General features: G+C 46.6%; 1 protein-coding gene across 2 annotated transcripts; it reads left to right on the top strand.

Annotated features, from left to right (window-relative positions):
• The first annotated feature begins 208 nt into the window (after nt 1–208).
• DBI (diazepam binding inhibitor, acyl-CoA binding protein) lies at nt 209–8,795 on the top strand. Of its 2 annotated transcripts, none has more exons than XM_077320303.1 (4): nt 209–326; nt 1,806–1,923; nt 7,322–7,384; nt 8,540–8,795. In XM_077320303.1, exons 2-4 carry the CDS (start codon nt 1,869–1,871, stop codon nt 8,614–8,616), a joined length of 195 nt encoding a protein of 64 aa, XP_077176418.1. In that variant the 5' UTR covers nt 209–326; nt 1,806–1,868; the 3' UTR covers nt 8,617–8,795. The 2 variants fall into 2 exon arrangements, with proteins under 2 accessions (XP_077176418.1, XP_077176419.1); XM_077320304.1 differs by having other exon boundaries at nt 293–492.
• The last annotated feature ends 1,471 nt before the right edge of the window (nt 8,796–10,266 follow it).

Here is a 10,266-nt window from a genome sequence, read left to right on the forward strand (position 1 = left end):
AACATATTGGAGTGGCCAGCTTGTGCTAGAGGAAGTGGGCCGCAGCCATATAAATGGGAACTTTTGTCCACCCTGGGGCCTCCATCACACACGCTCCCGATATATGCGTCTCCTTTCTAGGGAGGAGAACATGACACTTTCAAACAAGTTAATCCTGATTTATTACATTCAAGTTTGCCCCGCACATGGAGGAGCCCTCGTGCTGCAACTGGGGACCGGAAGTGATTCCTGTGCGGCATGAGCTTTGGGAGGCTCTCTTGGGAGACGGTCCCTCCTCCCCCTTGCCTGGTCTATCGTTTTGTCGGGCGGTCCTGATTGAGCGGGAGGTAAGGAGTCGCCGCCTCCCGTAGGCTCTTGTGATTGGTCGGAATCATCTGGGCTGATGCGAGAAATAGGGGCGCGGGGGGGAACTAAGGCGGCTGCGTTGAAAGGAGTCCCGGCGTTCTCGTCCCGCTGCAAAGAGGCTCGCGCGGCTGTTCCATCATGACCCAGGTGGGTGTTGGGAGCGGCGTCTGGAAGGCGAAGCTCCGCTGCCTTGCCTGTCTCGAGCGGAGAGGGGCTTCGGGAGGACGAGGGTGCTCGCTTGGAGCGCTTTTCCCTCGCTCTTTGAAGGGCTGGGCCGGGCCGGGCCGGGCCCCACTCCGCTCCCTCTCCCCACTTTCACTTTGCGCTCTTGGTCACTTTTCCAGTGCCCTGTGCGGGGAGGGGGGAGAGGCGGTGCCCCGTCCTCCTCCACCTTTGCCACCCGTGTGGTGTTAGGGAAGTGAACACCGGCGCTGCCTCGCTCTTTGCAGCAAAGCGTCGCGTTGTCCGCTGCTTGGGGAGGAGGCCAAGTGGACGCTGGATGGAGGCAGTCGGTCCATCTACAGCAGCTGTGGCCAAACTGTGGCTCTCCACATATCCATAGACTACAGTTCCCATGAGTCCCTGCCAGCACATGCAGGCAGGGACTCATGGGAATTATAGTCTATGGACATCTGGAAAGCCACAGTTTGGCCACTCCTGGGGGACCCCTCGATTGCTATGAAGGCCGAAGGGGAAGCAGTTCTCTCTCAACCGCTGCTTTTCTGCAGCCTGCCCGGACTCTGCTGAATTGTGGTCCTACAGTCACTTAGCCAGAAATGAAATTCCCTTAGGAAGCCTTGCCTTTCAGTAAGGGCCCACAAGCTAGCTCAGAGATGTTTCAGGGTTACACTGTTTTTATGGCGTCCAACTTTGGGGGGGATGGGGGGAGTACTCTGGCTGATACATATGAGTGGGAAAACCTTGGTTCTGGGAACATTTTCTGCTCTAAGTGCTAAGGCATGTCCAATGCCTGTTCAAACTGCCTTGGCTTCTGCAGGAAGGTGTGTCTGGTAGCTCCTTAATTTCTCTGTTTGGTCCCCATGAGAGTGACTTCCAATGCTGGGAGCTCTGGAGAGGAATGGGGTTCCCTGAGTAAGTAACTTTCTTGTTGCAACAAAGCAGTGCTTGAAGAAATTGTGTAACACATGAAGCAGCCCCAAGAGCAAGGTTGACTCTTCCTCCTGCCAAGTGTCAGAAAGACAACTGATTTTGTAATCTGTTCCCACACGCACGGTGCTCTATCAAGTTTCTATTATCTCTTGCTATCTCCCCAGTTGTAGCCTGGGATTCATGTTCCTTCAGCACTTCTGCAGCCAATGAAGCTGAGGTAGTAGAACTGAACCTCTAGATTTTAAGGCCATGGGCTTATTTCGAGGGGTTCTTTCGAACCTCTGTCTGCTGGTGGTAGTGGCCAACAGAACAAGTCACATAACATTATGTTAATGTATTCACTGATACAGGCAGAATTCGAGAAAGCTGCTGAAGAGGTAAAAAAGCTGAAGGCTCAGCCAACTGACCAAGAAATGCTGGATGTCTACAGCCACTACAAACAGGCTACTGTTGGAGATATCAATACAGGTATGAGCCTGGCCTCTGTTGTCATTACAGCCAGGCCCAAATGTGAGCTAATAGATTATTTGCCGGGCAAAGGTGGTGTTGAATCACTGGGCATAGCCTCCCTACCAGAGTGGCTGTTTGGTGAACAGGAGACGACTTTATACAGCAAACCACCCACAATCAAGCAAGCGCTTTGCTAGAAGCATCTCAGATATGTTGTGCTCTTATCTGCAGCCCAAACCGACTGGATGTAAGCTTCAATATATTGGTTGCAATGCCTCTGTAGGATGGGGAAGTTGTGGGTTCAGATATCTACTCGGCTGGGGAGGCAGTGGGCCAGTTATCTCAGTTTAATCCTATTTAGCTGGATGGCTGTGCAGAGAACAATTTGAGTTGGGATAAAACTGACCTGACAGATAGTAGGTGTGATGCACCCTTCAGGTGCAAGGTGGATGAGCACATATTTTAAAGGTCATGGAAATGGCTTGCCACCAAGCATGGGGTGGTCTGTTTCACACTACGCAGTGATATATGTATCTCTTGCTTCTGTGTACATAGATGATGAGAGCTGCAGCTAGAGATGTAACATTTCTAGTAATTTTGAAGTCATATGGCGGAACATTTTCCACTCTATTTTGGGAAAAGTTGAAATACATGCCATTCCTACTGTCAAACCTAAACTAATTCCACTGCTTTAAAGTATTCCATGTATCACTTAGACCCATAATGCACGGGCCAGAATGCCTGTGCTGGTGGCAGCAGGGCAGCAGGGAAATTCCCCGATTATGCAAGCCCCCACCGCCAGCATGGGCATGGCTCGGTCCAGGGCCACAGAAGGCTTGCGTTATGGAAACGCGGGAACTTCCGCAGCTTCCAGATACTGCGGGCACCTGCAGGGGCTGGGGCGGGCTAGCACTGTGCATAATTTCCAGGGCCGGGCCTTTTGGCCCACCTGGCCCCAACCTACAGTGTCCCCCTGCCCCGCCATAGTGTGCGGAGGGGGCCCGGCCCTCCCCACTCCCCGGCCCCTCCTCACTTCCCCCCACCGCTGCCACTTACCCTGCTGGCCCCGGCACAATGTGCATGTGCACGCACTACGCCAGGGCAGCCCCGCCCCCATGCATTCACAGGGAACGGTGGGACATCCTGCCCCAGCGCAATGGCACGGCGGACGCTCGACGTAGTGGCTGCCGTGCATAAAGGGTCTTAGCATAGCATTTGACATATTTATGGAATTTAAAATAGAATGCCTTAGTTTTGTAAAAGCAAAATTGTATATATACCCAATACTTAAGAATAAACTGCTAGCAGATGCTCCCTTTCATATGTTAGCTTTATTTTTTGTTGCCTAGTTAGAGAGCTAAATCTTCAGTGCAGCATTCAGTTTTCCTCTGAGGCTTTGGTAGTTTCTGCCTCACATCCTTTGGATCTTCTTTGTCCTTCCTGCAAGATAGGGCAATAAGCTACTTGTTCCCCGATATGTGGGTAAATATGTCACAGTGGCTTGAGGGAAAAGTAAAAAGATCAACGACATGTCAAAAGGACAACAGAAGCCATGCAGTTGCTGAAAGTTCTGTGTGTAGCCCTTATGAAGGATAGGTAACATTCTCGGGGCAGAAATACATCCTGGATGTAAAAAGTGCATGCCCACTTTGTCGTGAATAGCATTCCACTTATTTTAAAAGACAAAACATTTCATAGGAGCTTTTTAGTACTCCTCAAAATCTGTTTTTTTTTCTGTTGGAGAAACTGAAAAGTCAATTTCAGTTTCAATTTCAGAGCTTGTCCACTTTTTTCTGGGCCTCTAGCTGGAGCCCTTCCTGTCCTTAAGTGTATCATAGATTCACATAAGCATTCCTTTGATACATTTGCCTTAAACTGCCTATAGAACATGAGGCATCCTGTTGGTTAGCTACAGAATTAATATACATGGTCAGAACTGGTCTGCTGAATGAGCAAGTGTCTCTCTTAACTCCAGGTCTTTGGATTCTGCATCAGCTTTTTGAGTCGCAGTGCTTTGCATGCTTCAGGGACTTAGCATTTGGCCATGAATAGTTTAGGGATGTAACTACAGCAACTGTAGCCAGATTTCAGTTAATCCTCATGAAACTGCTTTTTCAGTACTACTTTGGGGTGCCTTAAGAATTATCCCACACTGGTGTGGGCAAGTCGGTGCTGCCAGGTCCTGGGAGAGATAATTTCATATGGTAATTTGCCCTGTTTTAACTATTCCAGTTCCTAGTACAACCTGTTTGGGGAAGGCTGGAGCAATTGATAGGAGTCCTTTTGATGAGCTCAGAGCTAATCGTATGTCTCTCCTGCCGTAGGGCCCTTCAAGTTGAAGCCAGTTTCTGTAAGTGTAGCATTTTAAAAGATCTGAATGAGGTTGAGTATTATTTATCATAGGGATGCCTTGTGTAGACTTGGGTGTCTAGAATGTAAAGAGTTGTGCAATGCACCAGTTAACTACAGGCTGGACAGGTATACTTCTGTGGGTGTGTTGCAATCGTAGAACATTATTTGTTTATTTATTACATTTATATACTGCCACTCCCACAAGGGCTCGTGGCAGTTAACAAGATAAAACCCCAATACATAAAAAACCCAATAAAATAAGTAACAATTTCAATCAAACTAATCAATCAACTAAAAATCATCCATTCATTCGGTGGCCAAAAAAACCATACTAATCATTATTAAAAATTCAGGGTGGACAAAGGGGCTGATTTCTCCCTTTAATCCACCCTTAATAGTCCCCTTAGGGCTTAATGGCAAGGGGGGCAGATCTTCTTTTGCGTTCCGGCCTCAACCATAGACCTGGAGGAAGAGCTCCGTCTTGCAGGCCCTGTGGAATGCCGGAAGCTTCCGCAGGGCCCGTAGCTCTTCCAGGAGCTCATTCCACCAGGTAGAGGCCAGGACCGAGAAGGCCCTGGCTCTGGTCAAGGACAGGCGCTCTTCCCTGGGGCCAGGGATGACCAACAGATTTGTCCCCACAGAGCACAAGGCCCTCCACCAGAGAAATTCAATACAGCCCCAAAGTTAGCTTAGCATTGAGTTGCTAGAACTGAAGTAACAACTCAACACATCGTCACTGCTTGTTCACCTACTATTACACTAGCCTAAGTTTCTCCTCTCAAGAGGAAGTCTGTACCTCAGTAGCCCTGTTAGAAGCTGAAGGAACAATTACTAGCCCCTAATGCAGGAAAAGGGCTTCAAGCCCACACTTCTCTGGGTCACCATGAGAAAGATTGTAGTACTTGGAAGTTGAGGCTTCAGTTGCTCCCCTTCCTCCTTAAAGTGTACTGGTAGCAGCTTGATCTACTCACCTACTTAGGCTGAGCCACTATCAGATAGAGATGATTACATCAGCTGTTCTTAAAACTGTGCTTCACCCACCTAAACTTCAAATTGGGCAAGTTGCAACATAAATGTGTTACTAAACTTGCAGGAAAAGCAGAAAGCCAAGTTTGATTGCCTAGGATCCCTTGGCAACAATGCTGCTACTGTTGGGATACAGAATGGGGTGGGGGAGGGAGGCTCTGGAACTTGCAGCTAAAACTGTTGGCATCTGTGGCAGAGGGCAGAGGACACTAGCGTAGCCTTTCCCTGCCAAGTAGAACTAAAGGTCGTCCACAGCTTTTTGAGCCTTGCAGGCTGCTGGTTCTCGCTTGATAGTTAAGTTACCAGCCCAGCATTGTAACAATGCATGGTGCTGCATGTAAGTCATGTGACTTTCCCCCCCCCCCCCCAGCCCTGCCTCAGAGGAATAAGGTGTGGGAAAGTAGATCAGAAGTGCTGGGGCTTGTCCTTTAGTTGAGACTTGAGAAAATAACAGGTGTCTAAGACTATTTTTGACTCATCAGGCCAGATCAAGAAATCCTGCAGTATTACCTAAACCAAGGAAGGGAATCCATACTGGCAGGATAGCTGCTGTGCCAGTCCGATCTTAAATGACAGCCATCAAGAGCGGCAGCCTCTAATGTGGAGAGCCAGGTTTGATTCTCCACTCCTCCTCCATATGCAGCCAGATGGGGCCCTTGGGCCAGTCAGAGCTCTTTCAGCCCCATCTTCCTCACCGGATGTCTGTTGTGGGGACAGGAAGGGAAGGTGATTGTAAGCCGCTTTGAGACACATTTAGGTAGCAAAAGCAGAGTACAGAAACCTCAGCTTTCTTTTTCAATGATGCCCTGAAAGCTAAACAAGAAGCTCAGAGCTTATATCACTAAGGAAGAAGAGGAGGAGTTGGTTCTTATAGGCTACTTTTCTCTACCCAGAAGGAGTCTCAAAGTGGCTGATCAGAACAGCTTGATCAGTGCTGTGGTGAGCCCAAGGTCACCCAGCTGCCTGCATGTGGGGGAGCAGGGAATCAAACCCAGCTCGCCAGATTAGAAGCCATCACTCCTAACCCCAACACCAAGCAGGCTCTCAGGCTTCCAGGTGATGTGGCATATCCTTCAGGGTGGCTGTGAAGACTGCTGAGCATTGAATGCTCATAACAAAATGTATAAATCATATATTTCAGTTGCAAGCAACTAATTAACAGGGAGTACCTGTGGAGCTGACAGCATGAGAAATACAAATGTTATTGGGAACACTAATGAAATTGATCCTTCAACAATGGACAATGCCCAAGAGACATCCTATACTGAGAAAAGCAGAAGCTCAGGTGGTATCATGAACATACAGAATATAAATGAATCTGCTTTGGGTTTACATTTAAACCACTGATCAGAAGCAGAGAGAAGTTTGTTTGCTGCTAAAGCAACTTCTAGTTTTCAGGAAGTGTATCTTAGCCAGTCATAAAAAAATCACTGGAACTATCATTGTTCAATATGCAACAAGATTTTTACTCCTAGTGTGATCTCTATGCTTAATTTTTGATGACAAAAGAGAGCTTTGTCCGCTTGCCTTGTAAGCCTCTCAGCTAGTAAAAGTAGAAAACTGTCTTGAGGCTAAAATGGAATTTGGTAGCTAGATCCTTTTAATGTCGATTATATAAAATACAGCAAAGGATTCAGTCCAGATTTATAATCCTATGAGCAACAAATGACCATGCACGAATTTAAAGAACGTATGAAATTCAAACAGGCAGTTCATTAGGTCAATTTATTGTTAATTTACATCATTATTGGTGTCTTAATTGGCTAATGATGCCAGTGGATGGAAGTTCTACTATGGTCATGTGATCTGAGCTGTGGGCAGTCGTTTGAAGCCCAAGAACAGGGGTAGTCAAACTGCAGCCCTTCAGGTGTCCATGGACTACAATTCCCATGAGCCCCTGCCAGCATTCGCTGGCAGGGGCTCTTGGGAATTGTAGTCCATGGAGGGCCGCAGTTTTACTATCCTTGCCCAAGAAGAACCACAGAAGCCCAAGCGAGACCGAAGCTGTTTTGCTGTGTTAAAATGGTTTCTTTTTCAGAGCGTCCCGGGATGTTCGACTTTAAAGGGAAAGCCAAGTGGGATGCCTGGAATGCATTGAAAGGTAAGCCTCAAGTGCAAAAGCAGCTGTGACTACGTAGGCCTGAAGCAGAGTATTTGCAAAATAGCTATAAACCACAAGCTGAGCTTGCTCAGGAATGCACCAAGCCCTCAGACTCTATTGCTGACCGTGTGTGAAAGGGCTGATGTAACTTAACAGTGCACTTGAAGAAACAGACTTTTCTGCTTGGTTCATGTGCTCATGGGAGGAGGGAGAGAGGGCAGGTAAATGTAGAAACCTCTGTGTTTGCAGTGCCCCAGCAGAAGATGCCGAAAGGATGGGGGGGGGGGGGGCTTTTGGAAATCTTGTCTATACTGTTTCCTCTGCTGGCTTCCACACATGCCTACCAAGAAAAAAAAGGCCTGGCAGTGTATGGTGGTGGTTTGCAAGTTGCATTTCAAAATCTTCAGTTCTTACAACGTTATAAGATTGTATGTAGAATCAGAGAATTGAGTATTAAAATCCTAGTGATCAGTTTCCCTAACAGGAAATAGTGTCAAATGAACAGTATTGTAGCTTACATGTCATGAGGCTGAAATTAATCTAGATTCCTTTAAAGTTGGTCTGGAAGAGCCCTTGTGAACTCTGGAACAGGTAGTAGTTTTAAGCAACTTACCATGTGCAGCTTCTTGAAATAGTGCCTCAAACTGTCCTCTCCCAATTAAACCAGTCCAGAATATCGCATAACCTTTTTCCTTGTAATTTGGTATACAAGTTACTGTAGTTTCCCAACAGTGAGTAGTGCAATCTCCATGGGATCTAGAAGTTTGGTGAGGTAGGCTGCATTACAGTTATTTGAGCAGCTTGGACGGAGATATCATCAGTCTGATGTTTCAAGATGGTTCTGTGTGACAAACGCTATATGTAGAACAGACCCACAAAATGCACCTTCCATTTGTAGCATCCTGAAACCTGCAGTATTTCAGCTGTTCTTGGAACAGGGCTGAATTTACTATTGATGTCAACACCTTAATGTTTGAGGTTTGGCAACCAATTGGTGCAAGTGGAACCCTGACTTAAGTAAGATTTCTCAACTCTGCTGTTGCCCCACTAGGGTATGGTATAAATTACGGAGTGGGTGAGAGGGGGTGTTGATCCTGGCATGAATCACAAATGCTGCTTTGACACTATATCTTCACCTGGCTGATCTTCTTTCAGGAATGTCCCAAGAAGATGCAAGGAAAGCGTATATAGCAAAAGTGGAAGAACTGAAAGGCAAATACGGAATGGAATGAACTCATACACGCGGCCTTAAATGAAGACATATTTTGCTAATACTGTGGATTACTAAATGTTGTACTACACATGACTACAGTGCCAAGCGGTAATGCCATTTAAGAATTAATAGCTGTGTAAATGGTTTGCTCTGTGAACTTAATGATTTATAGAATAAAACTATCAAGTTCATAAAAGACATCTGTTTGCTTTAATCTTATTCTGGCATTCTTGAGAGATCATTTGGACCCTTCCTGGTAATGCACAAAGCAGAAAAGGAGACCCGTCAGCCGAGGAAACAGCAGTAGAAGAAAAATGTGCAAGCTGACAAAAATATTGTTCTTTAATAGTCCTGTTTTAGCCAAAATGAGTGCCGGTGATCATTGTAGGCTATGTCCATGGTCTCCGTTTACTATGGTTGAATTTATGACCCCTTGGGGCCAAGTGATAATTGTAGGTTCAGACAATTTCAGAGATAATCATCTACAGCTATATATGCTTGTAAAAAAAAATTATTCACAGATCCTTAAGCCACGGAGGAAGAAATTGTATTCTGAGAGTGAGGTTATCACCAGCACTCATTCTAGCTATTAAAGAGTACTATTTTGGAGTGAACTTGCATGTTTTTCTTCCATTCCTGGAAATGGGTGTTGGAGTGTGCTAAAGAATAAGTCCATGTTGTTGGAGAGTCCAGTCATATTACAGTATGCTTTTCAGTTGGAGCTGCTAACCATGGCTTTTCATTGCCTGCTGGCAACGTGATCACAGGGTATGGCCAAATCTTTTGGTGGGTTGGAGAATCATGGCCCACCAGTGACCAATTACCAAACTGTGGATCCAGGTGGTTGTACTGGGTGGTCAGAAGACCCAATCCACCCCCCCCCCAAAAAAAAAAATCTGGAGCCATCATGGCCTTTCAATCTTCCTGCAGGTAATGCAATTATGGCCAAATTCTCCCTGTATGTTTTTAAAACAGACTCAACCCACAGCCAGGTCTAATACTGTGGATTGCCACAGTTATAAATACTGGTTATTAATCCAGACCCCATGGGGCCCTCCATCTGGAGCTACTAGAGCCTTTCTGTCTACTTGTGGGCAATGTGATTATGGGCCATTGCTAATTTTCTTCCAGGGTGTTTTCAAAGCAGAGCTCACTCCGGGCCAGGTACAATGCAGTGGATCCGTGCTGTTGCACAGGGTTCATTTCAACTCAGGCCCTCCAGTTGCAGGATGTGCTTGCTAGCAACATTACTAGGCACAGCTAAATCCTTCTGGAGTGTAAACCCACCTAGGTCCAGGTCTCCAACTGTGTGTGAGATTCTGTCTTGCTGATCCAGATCCAGACCACCTGGCCTTTCAGTCTGCCTGCTGTAAATGTAATTACAGGGCATGACCAAATCAACCTAGGGTATTCAAGTATGGGATGCATTCCAGAGCCACCCCTTGTTTCATTTTGCTCTGGTTGTGTCATGCTGTATCTCATTTTGGGTGTTTGGGGTGTGGCAATGTGCTGGAGCACAGGTTTTGACTGCCACCCTATCAAAATGATGGCTGTGACCATATTGCCAGAATTTTAGCCAGTGACTCATCCTGAAGTTGGTATTTCCATTTTCATTCTCTCTTTGCACTGTCAAGGTGAGACTGCAAGCTGTGCTTCTTTCCAGGGTGTA

Source organism: Paroedura picta, chromosome 2, assembly GCF_049243985.1.
Source record: "Paroedura picta isolate Pp20150507F chromosome 2, Ppicta_v3.0, whole genome shotgun sequence".
Lineage (NCBI taxonomy): Eukaryota > Metazoa > Chordata > Lepidosauria > Squamata > Gekkonidae > Paroedura > Paroedura picta.